At 29.1% G+C, this 16,828-nt stretch overlaps 2 protein-coding genes across 2 annotated transcripts; both read right to left on the bottom strand.

Moving 5' to 3' along the window:
- Positions 1 to 564: 564 nt before the first annotated feature.
- On the bottom strand, positions 565 to 2,503 carry LOC132254333 (large ribosomal subunit protein uL30x). The gene is made up of 5 exons (XM_059739755.1): positions 2,408 to 2,503; positions 2,259 to 2,316; positions 1,287 to 1,366; positions 1,087 to 1,189; positions 565 to 1,004 (listed from the first exon to the last, which is right to left on the bottom strand). The coding sequence occupies exons 1-5, from the start codon at positions 2,500 to 2,502 to the stop codon at positions 789 to 791; spliced, it is 552 nt and encodes a 183-aa protein (XP_059595738.1). The 5' UTR covers position 2,503; the 3' UTR covers positions 565 to 788.
- A 3,631-nt stretch (positions 2,504 to 6,134) lies between these two features.
- LOC132254294 (probable leucine-rich repeat receptor-like protein kinase At1g35710) lies at positions 6,135 to 8,492 on the bottom strand. Its single transcript, XM_059739597.1, has one exon. The coding sequence runs from the start codon at positions 8,490 to 8,492 to the stop codon at positions 6,135 to 6,137; it is 2,358 nt and encodes a 785-aa protein (XP_059595580.1).
- Positions 8,493 to 16,828: the final 8,336 nt, after the last annotated feature.

The raw sequence follows: 16,828 nt of genomic DNA, 5'->3' as shown, positions 1-16,828 counted from the left end.
AAAAGAGATGTAGAGTAAGAAAGAGGTGGGGCAAGACCTTGTGGTATGTTGCATTTGACTCTGCAGTAATTATTTTGCCTATTCTTTCAGTCTAATTCGACTAAACTATTGCTTATAATATTTAGAAGCCACTTAAAATAATCAAGTAAGCCTACTATTGATTTTACAAGGAACAAAGAATATGGGCAATAAAATAAGATGATATAAGATGATGAATTAGTATCCTAAATTTCTGTCACATTCCAACAAATTTGCTCCAAAAACCATAATAAAGAGGTTGATTTGACACATACAATGAATAACCTTACTAGAAAAAAAAGGTTTACAAACTCAATTGAAGCACCATATATTGTAAGGGTAATTTTATAATTTATCCTACACACAAACATGCAAATACATATATATATATATATATATATATATATATAGATATACATTTGATTGTTAAAGATAGATTTCATTCTCAGAGGGTCATATGGAAAATGTTGTTAAGTGGCATAAATAAATTTAAATGGCATATATAAATTTGACCTTGCAACACAAAAATTTGAATGTAAGCAACTATAATAGAAAATCACTCATTGATCAATTCCATGGATGCTGATAAAATTCCAAGAGGTAATAAAGTTATCTACTATCAAAGTCTAAAAACAAATATCAAATTAAATTTCTCAACACTTTGTTCATATTTATGACCCGAAAAAGAATTCTCCAACTTTATCATTGCTAATAAGAAACAAAAGATATCAAACTTCCAATAAGAAAAGGCCAAAAGTACCGCAAGCTGTCTAGTTCATTCTTCTAATGAGCTCATTGATGTAATTTTCACGGTTTCCAGCATCTCCTCCTTCAACATAGTGATTCCTCTTCTTCTTCAAACCACCCAATGGTGCCTTCAGTTTAAATGGCCATAGGAAGTTGTTGGCCTCCTTAAAATGAGGTCCAACAGTCATGATCTCATGAATAAGATCTTCCATGCAAATAATACCAAACTTCCCCAAAGCCTATCATCACAAAAGCAGGTTAGCAACAAGATAAAGCAAACAATCGCTCATAGAAAACCAAGATACAGAATGACATAAAAACCTGTTCCACAATGGAGTTGTCGGTCAAGGCAGTTCTCTGCTTGTTCAACTTTCCATACCCCCTCTTGTAAATCAATTCTCGCACACTCTTCAAATTGGGGTACCTAAAATATTTGCAATATAAATACATTAGAAATGAATAATATACAAGTTTAGACTTTTTATAGGATTTTAAGAAAAACAAAAGAGTGAGATACTTACCCATAAGTCACATAAGGCTCAACCCTGTGCAACATGTTCATTGTTGCTTTGTTCACTTTAAGAAACACCCCATTGAACATCTGTATTCAAAGAAGTGAATGAGAAGATCTTATGTCATCAAAGAACACTCCATTTTTCTAATGGGATAGCTTGCTTAGACTAGTAAGCTCATGATAAGAGACATTATATCCTCCTTGATGATGCATAACTAATCCATTTGACATAAAACTAACAATGTTCAATCACAAAGGAAGCAGTTTGTTAGATGAACTAATCATTCACCATCAAAATAGCATCAAGAATACAAGTTTGGGATATTTGATCCTCGATACATTTAATTCAGCTTCTTGAGTACTATAGTTAGGCATTGATTTTCAACGTTTCAATCTAGATTATTTGCTCTCACTAGACAATTTATTTTGGTTAATGAAAATTGTAGTTTGTCTTTGCCATTTGAGTGTCAAGCGTGTTTTATGGACATGATATGAATGCTAATGGGCCACAGTTCCATAACCTATCTCAGAAGCAATATGGTACAGTATCACGCATTGTACCTGGGCATAGCTAGCTGGTAAATACTGCCACTACTGTCAGAGTCTACTATCAAAAGCGTAGAAAAAATACGGATAATACCAATTTCTATCTGCCCAAAGTTTTGATCACAGCAGCAGTGCTAAGGTATATGCATCAGATTCTGAGGTGAAACAAATATACATACATACATACATATATATATATGATCTGATACAGTAAGAAAACAATTCTGATTAACAATGCAAGAACTAGCAATACTACTCCTAAAAAGGGCACCCTGGTGTTCAACCCCAATTCCCTACCCCACTATATCCTTTGAAGAGGAATATCTATATAAGATATGAGAAGAAACTTAACGCTGTCAAGCACAAAGCATGGTATTAGATTTATAACAGCCATATATTTCTCATTTCCAGATGCAATGGTTTGACATCTAACCTGTCTCAAATGCAAGAGCTGCAAAATCTTTCTCGTCTTCGGGTGCATAGCATTGATACTGAAAGTTCCAGAGTGGACAGGAATGAGAACCAGAATATTAATATGAAAGTAAAGGTATCAATGGAAATAACTATAGTCCAAGTGCATACCCACGGATACGAATAATAAATAGAAGTTTAACCTCTGGATCAACGTAAAATCCACCCTTCAGCTTAGCCTCATGCTTCAATTGAATCGGCTCCATTTGCTGCATGAAATCTGAAATATTTTTAACATATTTTTAATATTGTTAAATATGTTTTTAAAAATAATTTTTATATTTAGTGTTTTATTTTTAATCATTCTATATAATTATTTTTTAAAGATAGTCCTAAAAAAAGAGAAAACAACTAAAAAAATATTATTTAAAAGAGATGTAGAGTAAGAAAGAGGTGGGGCAAGACCTTGTGGTATGTTGCATTTGACTCTGCAGTAATTATTTTGCCTATTCTTTCAGTCTAATTCGACTAAACTATTGCTTATAATATTTAGAAGCCACTTAAAATAACCAAGTAAGCCTACTATTGATTTTACAAGGAACAAAGAATATGGGCAATAAAATAAGATGATATAAGATGATGAATTAGTATCCTAAATTTCTGTCACATTCCTCAATTTTTGGGTCAATCATTTTGAGGTTCTATGGTTCTATCGTGCCATTACCTCTAGCACAACACATGTATTAAGTGAAGGGGAGGTTAATGGCATGTAACGAGCTCCTCTCCATTTCTCCAAGAGTCTTCACAATTCCAAACTTTCTCGTCCCAGTTCACCATGCCCACTTCCATCTAGGAATCTTATGTTAAATGTTTCATCCTATAATGCTTCACATCTCACTCTCATTGTAGAATAAGGGTATGCTATTATTCATTTAATTGATATTTTTTTCTTTCAATTGAGTATTTGTTTTAAAGTAAATAAAAGCTTGTGTGAATTTTTAAAATATTATAATTTATTCTTAAAATTTTTCAAATATTAATATTCATTTTTAATGAAAAATATAGTTCAAGTGTATATCTAAAAATTAATAATTTCACAAAATTTTAATAAAAGATAAAAAATTGAAAAACACAAAATAAATAAATATATTTATCAACATGATGTGCTTGTAAAATATTAGAAATGATGTTTTTTTTAATATTTTTTAAAATTAATTTTCTAGGTCGAAAAAAGTCTTCCATTATTATTTTTAAAATAATACAGTAATGTTAAATTAATTTATCTTCAAATGAAATTAAAAAATTAAATATTAAAATTAAAATTCAACAAAAATAACTTTCACTTGTTATTAGAAAACTCATATATTTTTATTTTCATTTTAGAATAACAATTTTTTTTATCCTTTAAAATTATAAAAGTATTTGAAACCATCACAAAGCATTATTATTATTATTATTTTTTTTTGAAAGAAATAGAAAACAATTTTTACCATTCATAAGAAATTTAAAAATCTAACTAGGTTGCCAATATTATAAACTAGAATAAGTTGCTAAAAAATATGTTAAAAATCAATTTTAAAAGTATTTTATTAAAAGCTATCATTTAAAAATATTTAAAATATACATATTTTTTCCTTTTTATTTTTGAAAAAAAATAGGAGAGTAATTGAACCTCATTTATATTTTAATAAATTCAAATTGCCAAGCACCACAACATCTTTGGACATCCGAGAAATACAAAACCACAAGAACCTCCTCTGCACTTATCCAAAAGTCCTCACAATTCCAAACTTTCTTATCTTAATTGACCATACCCACTTCCATTTTCGCTTTTTCTCTGGGAATTTGTTTTCAAATTTTTAATTGTCTCATCTCACTCTCATTGTAGAATTAGGGTTTGTGTAGGGTCGCTTTTTATGGTCCAAATTGATAACCAAACAATTTACCCAGAAATGTGTTTTAGCATATGAGATTGGTAGTTACTTCACGTTGTTGCTCACCTAGAAAGTGACTACGAATGTTGCATGACAAATGGAAAAACTTATAATAATAAAAACCTTACAATCATTCTAAAGGGTGATATCTTTTCAAACATTCAAGTCCACAAAAAAATGTTGTCCACACGATATGAAAATAAATAAGTTTAATATTCTCAAATTATTACAAATCAAACAGTGCTAACTTAGCCAATAATATTATAAGATTAAAGATTTATTATCCACAACTGTAAATTATGAAAACATTGAAAAGCTATTTTAAATCCAAATATGTCAAAGTAGGGTCATTAATATAATTGCTTCCAATTCATTTTCTTATACACACATAATAGATTAAACATTATATCTGTTTTACAATTTAAGTAATCACTTTTGACTTAATTTAATATATTAGTTTCTTCCTTTTGTTTTTCTTATACAAATATCTAACAACTTAATTTGCCTAGATTTAATCATGAACAATGATTAATCATTTAAAATTAAATCATAATAATCCATTTTTTTCTTGATTATAATCCAAAATAAAGAATATTTATTTTGAATAAAGTGTAGACCACGTTGTAAAGTTTGTCAAGCCAAATAGTCATATGGATAATAAATAATCATTTTAAAATTATATTAGAATAGTTTGTATTCTTTTATGACCTGTCAATTTTGTATGAAGTGTAGACTACGTTGTTTGATTATGATAAATGATAATAGAACTTTACATATGACTATTGTCCAGCCCAGGAAAATGGGCCAAAATTAGGCCCAACCCATTTTTATTGGGTTGGATATCATGTGGGGTGGGCTTCGGTTGGGTGTGGGTGAGGGGAGGAAGAGGGGAGGGTTGGCTTATGACATGGTGCCATGTGGTAGCTCCAATTGAGGAGCAAAAGCCCGCTTTTAAGCCCATTAATGTTGTGTTTAAGATCACTCCACACCCTAAAAATAAGGTTAACAACTTCTTATATTAATGTATCTTTTATAACTTTCACTAAAATATTATCATCTTTTTTTTTAAAAAAATATACATAATTTATATTTTTTGTTATGTATGAAATTTATCGTGACGTGGTTTATTGAAATATTTATTATCCAATTATTTTTATTTATTTCTTATAATTTAATATTATTTTTTAAAGTAGATAAATATTTGTGTGAATTTATAAAATATTATAATTCATAGCTAAAATATTAGAAAAATAAATAAATAAAATAAAATTTTCAAAGGCCCCAAAGTTGCCAGAAAATGGTCCCTTTAAGGTGGGAAAAAAGGCTTCAGAAAAATTATATATGTTAAAAAATGGAGGCCCAAAATTGGCCCAGAAATTAGGCCCAGAGATGGGACCATAGGAGAGCCCAAAAGGCTGGCTAGTGAGGAATACAAAAATAATCATCTACCTAGAGAACACTTGATAGTCTCAAGTGAAAGAAGTCTAATTTTTCTTTACTCTTAGAGTGACTTCAGAACTGAAAAAACTATTCCCTCTAGAAAAGTTTTTTCTGTTCTTTATGAAGAGGATCGAGATGAGGCTCTACAATCTATATTGCTTTAGAACTTTTCTAGAAAAGTATAATAAGATGTATTTGCTTCCATTGAAAATTCAATGATTGATAAGGAGCTGGGAAATATGATAAGCAAGACTTCTGAATGTAGAATGAATAAGAGGTGTCAAGTTCTTTTCTAGGCCTTTCGACAATGCCAAAACACTGCAGATTATTCATGATAAATGATAGGTTCTGAAGTTAAAGATTTTTTTTTTTTAAAGTAGCAGTTAAACAGCCTATAACCTTTTCAATGTGAAGTTAAAATAAAGTAAAAGCTAAGTCTTTTCTTCTATTGCAACTGTGATGAAATTCACTTCCAAAGCTTATAATGATACATAAAGCATAGAAAGATCTACAAACAAAATTTATCACCTTCTAGGATGATTTTTGGCATAGGTTGCTCTTCCTCTCAACAACCATCTGACAATCTCATCCACAAAATCAAAATAGGCCTCACACCAAGATTTCCTTGTTGCCAAAACAAAAAATGGAACTAGGATGCCCATGGCAAATCCCAAGCCAATGCTCAAGTAAAACCATTGATCAACATAGCCACCATCATTTTTGTCACTAACAACACTTTGCCTTTTATTTGGATCTTCATCCTGGCATTTTGTGGCCAGTGGAGCTCCACATAGATTAGGGTTTCCCACAAAGGCCAGCTCGGGGAAGGTTGTCATTTGCCCTATAAAGGGGATCTCACCATAGAAATTGTTATTTGATAGATTCAAATAACTCAAGAATGATAATGAGGCCATGCTTGAAGGAATGGTGTCGGAAAGCTTATTGCTTGACAAATCAAGAGATGACAATTGTCGCAACATTGAAATGCTTTCAGGAATTTGGCCAGTGATGTGATTCCTCGACAAGTTCAAAAACACCAAACCAAACAATTTTGTTATTTCTTGGGGGAACTCTCCACTTAAATTATTGTCGGATAGGTCAATGCCTACAACAAGAGAAAGAGTCCTGGTATATTCAAGACTTTGGGCTTTGGCAATCACAACCAATCGTTCTTCATACAAGGAGCTGGTATACGAGGAGTTGGCATTCACACTTAACTGATATATATTCATTTGCTCTTGAGCCATGGCTTTAAGCTCAACCAAAGTGATTGGAATTTCACCCATCAGATTGTTTTGTGCAAGGTCTAAGACATGCAGGGAGCTTAAATTTGAAAGTCGAGAAGGAAGTCTTCCAGAAAACATATTCGACCTCAAGTTGAGAATTACAAGATTTACGAAAGCAACTCCAATCCAAGTAGGAACCTGACCCGATAATCTGTTGTAACTGAGATCAAGGACATCCAAACCTGTTAAATTTTGCCAAGATGAGGGGAACTCTCCTGAAAGCTTGTTGTGGTTCAAGTGCAGTGATTGAAGCAATTGTAACTGACCCAACGACTTTGGTAGCATCCCAAACAAATTGTTGTTTCCAAGGTCTAGAACAAAAAGCCCAGAGCAATTATTTATGGTAGAAGGAATGCTTCCAGTCAAATTATTCCTTGAAAAATCAATGACTTCAAGATTGGTGATGCGTCTTATGGAATCTGGGATGGTCCCTGTTATTCGATTACCCGAGAGAGAAAGGAAAACCAAGTTGGGTAAGGATTCGCCTATGTTTGATGGGATGACCCCTGTTATTTGATTACTTGAAAGAGAAAGATAAGACAAGTTTGGTATGGATTTTCCTATGTTTAGAGGGATGAATCCTGTTATTTGATTATCTGAAAGCAGAAGGGCATGCAAGCCTAACATGGATTCACCTCTGCTCGGTGAAAAAAAGCCAGAAAATTTATTATGGGAGAGATCTAGAAAAGGGACCCCTTTGATTGAAAAAGGAATAGGTCCTTCAAAGAGGTTGGAACTGAAATCGATGTAAGCACCACCGCCAATAGAAAAATTTAATGAATTTGGTAGTTGACCTTGTAATTGATTGTGAGAAAGATTCAACTGTTGCAGATTAAAAGAAATATTCCAAAACCAGTTTGGAATGGGACTTGAAATGCTGTCATTTGAGAAATCAAGATACTCGAGGTTCTTTTGAGATTGAAGCCAAGTCGGAAATGAAGGACCCAAGTGGCATGAACCCATATCAAGTTCATTCACCTGGAAAGGGGGAACCCAATTGGGACTAACATTCAAATGGAAAGAATTGGAACCCATCTGTAAATACTCCAACTTACTCAGCTTCAAAAAATGTTGTTCAGAGAGACTTCCACTCAAATGATTGGAAGAAACATCCAAGTCTTGCAGTTGAGAAAGTTGTCCAATACTATTTGGGAGACTTCCACTCAAATGATTGGAAGAAACATTCAAGTCTTGCAGTTGAGAAAGTTGTCCAATACTATCTGGGAGACTTCCACTCAAATGATTGGAAGAAACATCCAAGTCTTGCAGTTGAGAAAGTTGTCCAATACTATCCGGGAGACTTCCACTCAAATGATTGGAAGAAACATCCAAGTCTTGCAGTTGAGAAAGTTGTCCAATACTATCCAGGAGACTTCCACTCAAATGATTGAAAGAAACATCCAAGTATTGCAGTTGAGAAAGTCGTCCAATATTATCTGGGAGACTTCCATTCAACTCATTCTCCAGAAGAGACAGAAACTCCAAATGTTGCAATGTCCCTAAAGAAGCAGGGATGAGACCTTCAAATTTGTTATTGGATAAATCGAGTGCCTTGAGATTTTTAAGCTCACCCAACCAATTCGGCAATTTTCCCATCAATTGATTGTCATACAAGGATAATTCCGTCAAATTAGGCAAAGGACTTTTAGAACTGCAGGTTTCAAGTCCTTTGATAATCTTAGGTAAACTTCCATTCAAGAGATTAAAACTCAAATCCAGATATTTTAAGTTGCAAAAGTTTCCAATGGAGCTTGGAATTGAACCTGCAATGACCAAGAATAAAAATATATACTAATTAAAATTATGTAACAAACAAATAATAAAAATAGTAAATAACAAAACAAATTAATTCATGAACAATTACTTTAAAGAAAAAGTAATAAAAAATATTGGATTTTTTTTTAGGTACTTTTTTTTTCTTTTATGATAACCATGAAATAAAGTAATTGATTTCACTGTTATAAGACTAGTATGATTAATCATTGACATTAATTGTTTCTTTAACAATAAACTTAAATAATTTGAACAAAGTGATAGTTCAATGAGAAAATATAGAAAATGAAAATATAAACCAAAAGATTGAGAAAGTAATTACATTTTTTTTTTTAATAAATCCAAGTTACCAAAAATATAATTTGTATTTTAGCAATGCAAAAAAAAAAAAGTTTTTCTAAACAATTATTTTAGTTCCAAGTGGTTATTCTATTTATTTACAAACTCCTAGAAAATTTGAATAGAAAATTATTCCTATCTACAAAGATATAATATTTTGAAAGTAGAACGTACCATTAAAGAACAAAGCTAGAGAAAAGTAGGAGTTCAACCTAGTATAATATTTTGATATAATAGATGAATTAGTGAGAGAAAATAGAAATTGAAAATATGTAGGAGATGATTGAAGGGTGTTTGATGATAAAGACTCTTAACAAACATAAATTGTCAAAATAGGAATTTAATTCTTTTTAGAGATACAAAGAAAACAAATTTTTAAATTTTAATACAATGTGATTTTTTTAATTTATTAGTTACAAGCTTTTCAAATATAAGTGAATAGTAAATTATAATTATTTAAATTTTATAGGAACATGAAGTACTTTAAATAAACATAACAATTTAGAATAAAATTGTAATAGAATAGTTTAAAAGAAGGTATACCATGAGAGTAAAAAATGGAAAACATTTAATAACAAAATTTAGTAAAATATTAAAACATAAGTGACAAAGCACATCATATATCAATTCAACCATCTTATAAATATTCCATTTAGTACATGCTCAAATTATTATATCCTCAGGAGCAAAACTAAAGAAAAAATGAGAGTTATATCAAAATGAAACGAAAACATTAAAAAAATAATTAATATAACAAATGTATAATTATTGACAATAATAAATAATAAATCATTCATCAACTAATTTAAAGTAAAAACGGAAGTTAAGGATTAAAAAAAAAAAATCATATTCCTATAAGATACAATTTTTTTTTAATAGTTATGTAGACAAACACTTCATATAATCACTTACCTTTACACAAAAAAATTGTTAAATAACATTGATACTTCATAAGCATAAATTGTTAAACTAGATACTTTTTCGTAGATAAAAAAAAGAAACTAAATTTCCTTCTAAGAAATTTAAAATTCAAAATAATATATTTTTTAACTAAGAAGAATTTTTTTTCTAACAAGTGAATCAAATATAGTGATTATTTGATATTTGTATATTGATACATATTCAACACTTATATACACAATTGTGAACTATACTTAACTATACATTAACATATCAACAAAGAAATGTCAATTTTTCTAATAACACAAAGAAGCTTACCATAAAATTCATTATGAGCCAAATTTAGAACTTCTATCTTTTTCCAACTCTTCCTCAACAGTTGAGAGATATTGCCCCTGAGATTCAAATTCCCAGATAGATCTAAGTAATGAAAATTGGGTAGCCCACCAAGACCAAGTGGAATTTTCCCATGTAATAGATTCTGACTTATATCAATGGATACAAGGTTGCTAACATTTAAAAGCCATTCAGGAAACTTGGAATCAAATTGGTTGTTGTTGATATCTATAACAACAAGTGAAGTAAAATTAGCAAAGCTTGGAGATGGAAATGAGCCAAAGAGGCTACAACCACCTAGATGCAACTCAGTTAAACTTGGAAGCTTGTTTGCCACCTCAACCCACCGACTTCCTACCAATGAAAGGTTAACATAATTCATACCAAGATACTTCAAGGAAACAAGGCCAGTCATCCATTCAATATTTTCAACAAATAAATCATTACTATATTCAAAATCAATATCATCAAGATACTCAGAAGAAAGATCGAGATATTGCAAGCCATAAAGATTCCTTAAATTTGAAGGAATTGATCCACTAAACCCAGCACTCGATAAGTTTAGATATATTAAATTCTTCAGAGACCCAAAGAATTGAGGAACTGGCATGGCTTTGAATGAGTTGAAACTCAAATCTAGATATTTCAAAGACTTGAGTTTTATCAACAAAGGACTAATTTCTCCACTTAAGGTCATAGAGCTCCAGTTCTCATATACATTCTCACGAGGATAAGGGTTATGAAGATCAATTGAAATGACAAATCCTGTGCCATTTTCGCAACTAATTCCTTTCCAGGAGCAATAATTGCTTCCTTTCCATGATGAAAGCCGATTGTTGGGATCTTTGAGACCGCTTTTGAAGTCAATAAGCGCCTTTTGTTCAGATTGAACATTGTTGCCAATATGGGTATGACCACTACATGCAAGTTCTGTTGTTATGAAATAGAGAATGGATAAACTGAAACCAAGAATTGAAATTCTCTCCATGTAAATATTCAGTTCTCTAGTAGAGAACACCTGTAAAAATTGAATTCCAATATGTGGTCAGCATTTGCTTGAATTGAATTAAAATTTATTTCCAACATAAAAATGAAAAAATTGACAAAACTTAAAAGACAATTGCATCAACATGAAAAACTTATTTAAACAACACATTTAACAAACATCACCAGTCTAAAAAGATCTACTAATAGCATATGTAAATATATACTAAGAAAAACAGTTATGATCATCTCATAGATCAACCTTACTTTGATTGTCGAAAACCGAAATCACCTGTAAGAGAGTTAAGAGGATTATATAGAAAAGCATATTAAAAATAATTTATCAATATTAGTGGAGTTGAACCTTACTTGAAACATCTTTCTCGTTTCCCTTGCTTTTATAGAAGGTGGTTTAAAGTAATGACAATGATAGCCTCACTTTTTTTCTTTTTTAGTATTATATGAGTTGTATCATATTAAATTCTAATTGAGTGGAAAATGACCTCAGTCCTTGTGTCACCATAGAAACCAAGTGTCTTGATTGAAGAACTTGACTTAGACCAAAAAAAAAAAGTGTGGATAGAAAAGCCATAACTTGGCACTAAGTCAAGGTCAATAAGATTAAGATAAACATGAAAATTCATTTAAGAATTAAAAAAACTATACTCATTCTAGACGCAAAAAAAATCTTAATTGGAAGAAACAAAAAATGTAAATCAAGTTATCAAGAATAAATAAAGAGCTTAGGTCATTTAGCATACAAAAATACTATTAAATCTATAAGATTGTTTGGTGGTGTAATTTAAAAATTTATAGCATTATTTGGCCTTTTGTTTGAAAACAATTTTTAAAATGAAAGTTAAATAGAGAACAATTTCCGAAAAACAAATAAAAATTATTTTCACTTGTTTTTAAAAGCAAAAGAAAACATAAAAGAAATAAAAAAATAATTTTTCATTTTCTCTTTCTTTTTTCATTTTCTCTTCACCAATCAATACCAAAAAAATCATCAAATATGATATTTCTCTTAATTACACATAATTTTTTTATTTCCTTTAACTTATCTAATTTTTTTTTAAGCAAATAGATTCCAACTCAAGTAATATTAATATATAGGATTTATTCATTTTTAAAAATAATTTGAAACTCAAAATCAATCCAATTAATACTAAACAGTCATCAAACTCAAAGCTAATCCAATTAATATTAAAAAAAATTCATGAACCAAAATTTATTATGAATAACTTTTCTAGTTTCTTCATTACACGACTATATTTTTATGAATTTTTTAACTAGGAAAATAAAATGTAAATCTAGCTAGACCTAATGCTCCAATCCTTTATTGAATCTAATAATTTTTAAAAATAATTTCAAACTCACGTACTCAGTTAATAACATAAATTTATAGACAAAATTGGTATATAATGACTCTATTGTTTATTTTTTGTGTAAGACTATAATTTTCTTTTTTTTTTACTAGATAAATAGACTTCAAATCAAGCAATACTTACTTGGTTTGGATTTTTTTTTAAAAGTTTATTACTTTCAGGAAAGAATTTGGGACTCAAAAAGCAACTTAATCACCACAAGAAATTCATGGACTTTAGTTTAAAATAACTCTTGTTTCTTCTATGCATATAACTATAATTTTACAAATTTGCACAATAGATAAATGGACTTCAAATGAAGTAAGACTTGTGTTCAATTTGTTAGTGAGTATAATATTTTTTATAAATAATTTGAAACTTTAAAATTGACTAGTGAGTACCAAAAAATAATAGATGAAAACCGGTTCAAAATGAGTTGTACTAGAAAATAATTGACCAAAGTTGGCCTAAAATAAATTTTGATTCCCTTATTTCTCCTTTGCATATAGCTATATTTTTCAAAATTTCTTAATAAACAAATAGATTCTAAATCAAGTAATATTTTAAACTTAAATACTCCTCTAACTCCAAGGGTTGTGTTTACAATGTGATATGTTTATAGCAAAACCTTAAGAAAATGATTTTTTTTAATTAAAGTTCTTTTGCATACGAAATAACATTATTTTTTCATAATATTAAAATATAAAAATGTATATTAACAATTATATGCTTGATTAAAAATGTGCTTATAGATTAGCTCATTAGTTTTATCGTACAATGTAAAAGGAGTGCTATTGAAGAGAAAAGATTATTATTAGTTTTTCAGTTTATAAAAATAGTCTTTAAAAAAAAATTTATTTAAGGTTTAAGGATAGATTCTACTTTTGAATCTTGTTTTGCCAAACATTTTATAATCATTAACGAGTTTTACATTATATTAAATGAAGAATAGCAAGAATTGAAAATCTTCTCATCTAATACTCAAAACTTAAATTTTTCAAAAACCATTATTCCAATCACGAGATGTTGAAATCTTGTAAATAGATACTGATACAAAATTTCAGTGAAACTTTATTCATATAGGATAGTTACTAGAATTGAGCTATGGAGTAGACAATGAGTTAGATGCAACTTAGTTAAAATTGGAAGCTGGTTTAGTTCCTCGACCCATTGACTTCCAATCAATGAAAGGTCAATAGAAGTGGAAATGGAGAAAAAAAAAATGTGGCAATGGGGTATTCAGATGTGGAATATAATTAAATTTTCGAAGACCTTGACTATATGCTAATAGGTTTAAGAAGAAAAATAATCGAAATTGATTTACAAGTTAAAAAATACATTTGTTTTAGACTTTAAAAGACCTTGACTAGGAGGGGAAAAAAAAGTGTGAGTGATGTATTCAGGTTTGAAATATAATTAACTTTATATATATAGTCTTAAATTTTAGAAGACCTAGACCTGAAGTGGAAAAAAATGGCAATAGGGCATATAGTTTTAAACTTTGGAAGACCTAGACTTGGAGGGAAAAAAAAGTGGCAATGTAGTATTCAAATGTGGAATATAATTAAATTTTCAAAGACCTTGACTCTGTGCCAATAGATTTAAGAAGAAAAGTAATCTAAATTGATTTACTAGTTACAAAATACATTTGTTTTAAACTTTAGAAGACCTTGACTAGGAGGACAAAAAATGTGAGTGGGGTATTAAAGCTTGAAATATAATTTAACTTTATATATATAGTCTTAAATTTTGGAAGACCTAGACTTGAAGTGGAAAAAAAATGGCAATGAGGCATATAGTTTTAAACTTTGAAAGACCTAGACTTAGACGAAAAAAAATGGCAATGAGGTATATAGTTTTAAACTTTGGAAGACCTAGACTTGGAGGGAAAAAAAGTGGCAATGTAGCATTCAGATGTGGAATATAATTAAATTTTCCAAGACCTTGACTTCGTGCTAATAGATTTAAGAAGAAGAGTAATCTAAATTGATTTACTAGTTAAAAAATACATTTGTTTTAAACTTTAGAAGACCTTGACTAGGAGGACAAAAAATGTGTGAGTGGGGTATTAAAGCTTGAAATATAATTTAACTTTATATATATAGTCTTAAATTTTGGAAGACCTAGACCTAAAGAGGAAAAAAAAGGCAATAGGGCATATAGTTTTAAACTTTGGAAGACCTAGACTTGGTTGAAAAAAATGGCAATGATGTATATAGTTTTAAACTTTGGAAGACCTAGACTTGAAGGGGAAAAAAGTGGCAATGTAGTATTAAGATGTGGAATATAATTAAATTTTCAAAGACCTTGACTTCGTGCCAATAGATTTAAGAAGAAAAGTAATCTAAATTGATTTACTAGTTAAAAAATACATTTGTTTTAAACTTTAGAAGACCTTGACTAGGAGGACAAAAAAATGTGTGAGTGGGGTATTAAAGCATGAAATATAATTTAACTTTATATATATAGTCTTAAATTTTGGAAGACTTGACCTGAAGTGGAAAAAAATGGCAATGGGGCATATAGTTTTAAACTTTGGAAGACCTAGACTTTAGACGAAAAAAAATGGCAATGAGGTATATAGTTTTAAACTTTGGAAGACCTAGACTTAAAGGGGAAAAAAATGGCAATGTAGTATTAAGATGTGGAATATAATTAAATTTTCAAAGATCTTGACTTCGTGCCAATAGATTTAAGAAGAAAAGTAATCTAAATTGATTTACAATTTAAAAAGTACATTTGTTTTAAACTTTAGAAGACCTTGATTAGGAGAAAAGAAAAAGGCATGAGTGGGGTATCCATATATATATATAATCAAAATTCATTTCCATGTTAGAAAACTACATTTGTTTTAAAACTTTGGGAGACCTTGGCTTAGGACATTCAACATACCAAAATAGTATTGAAAATTATACAACTCATTATGGTATAAAAGAAAGTTCTATAATGATTAGGCTATTAATTTTATCTTACAAAAAATAAATAAGGAGAATTATCGAAAAAACAACATCAATTACTTTTTGTCCCTTAAAAAACTATTTTATTGCACAAACTATTTCGTATGAGACTTAAAAACAATTAACTACTTTACATCAAGCATAATCGTGGATTGTAAGTATAATTTTCTTTGATCTAACTTTTTTTAATGTCCATAGGTATTTGGTGACCATTAAAAGAGTTTTATATAATATATATACTTATAATTAAACCACTACAAAGTTAAAAGGCATTCTAAATACTCTTTTAGCTCCAAGCTTGGAATATGATATGTTTACACCAAGAAAAAAGAAACCTTTGAGAAAGTTATTTTTTGAATTTAAGTTCTTTTACATATTAAATAAAAATATTCTTTGCCTAAATATTAAAATAAATAAGTTGTATATGTTTTAAATAAAATATTAGATGAAATTTAAAGAAACTTTGATAGACCTTATTTGGCTCATAGTTCCTTTTTTTTTTTTTTTTTTAAATAACAAGTATATGCTTAATTTGAAGAATAAAAATTTGCTTATATATTAACTCATTGATTTTCTTGAAAAATAAAAGGAGTATTATAAAAAGAGAAAAGAACATTATTAGTTTTGCTATTTAGAAAAGTCTCAATCCCATATGATTGTTTTTCTTGCAAATAGATAAAATGGTGGAAATATAAGAATATATTCTACTTGGATCTTATTTTGCCAAGCTTTTTATAATTATTAAAGAGTTTTTACATAATAATAAATGAAGAATAGCTAAAGTAAAATATAAAAAAATAGAAAATCTTCTCGGCTAATACTCAAAACTTAAAAATTTCAAAACTTTTATTTTAGTCATAAGATGCTAAAATCTAATAAGTAGAAGCTATCAAGGAATTTCAATAAAAATCTATTTATGCAGAATAGTTAAAAGAAGGTTGACAAATTTTTTTTTTTACTTCACTTAGTTAAATAAGTCATGGAAATTTATTGGCCACTTAGAAAATGATAAAAACATTTACTATTTTTTTTTTCATTTACAAAAAACTAGTTTATTTTTCTAAAAAGTGTAAAATGTCTTATCAAAAAATTAATAAGGACAATAAATTTCTATAGAAGTCAAAAAATTTATGTAATATTGATCTATGTCTTCTCTCATTGTGAATGACCCATGGAAAAAGTTATAATCTGTTATTGAATGTAACCATTATTAGGTCCAAAACATATAACATCATAAAGCAACTAAGTTAACAACCATCCCATTATTCATAATATA

Source organism: Vitis vinifera, chromosome 9 (genome assembly GCF_030704535.1).
Source record: "Vitis vinifera cultivar Pinot Noir 40024 chromosome 9, ASM3070453v1".
NCBI lineage: Eukaryota > Viridiplantae > Streptophyta > Magnoliopsida > Vitales > Vitaceae > Vitis > Vitis vinifera.
This window is presented reverse-complemented; position numbering and strand designations above follow the sequence as displayed.

Coding starts and splice junctions, on each gene's coding strand:
- LOC132254333 (XM_059739755.1), bottom strand. CDS start 2,502: ATGGAGCCGATTCAATTGAAGCATGAGGCTAAGCTGAAGGGTGGATTT. Junction 1,367..2,258: donor AGCTCTTGCATTTGAGACAG/GTTAGATGTCAA, acceptor CTTTGAATACAG/ATGTTCAATGGGGTGTTTCT. Junction 1,190..1,286: donor GAGCCTTATGTGACTTATGG/GTAAGTATCTCA, acceptor CAAATATTTTAG/GTACCCCAATTTGAAGAGTG.
- LOC132254294 (XM_059739597.1), bottom strand. CDS start 8,492: ATGGGAAAATTGCCGAATTGGTTGGGTGAGCTTAAAAATCTCAAGGCA.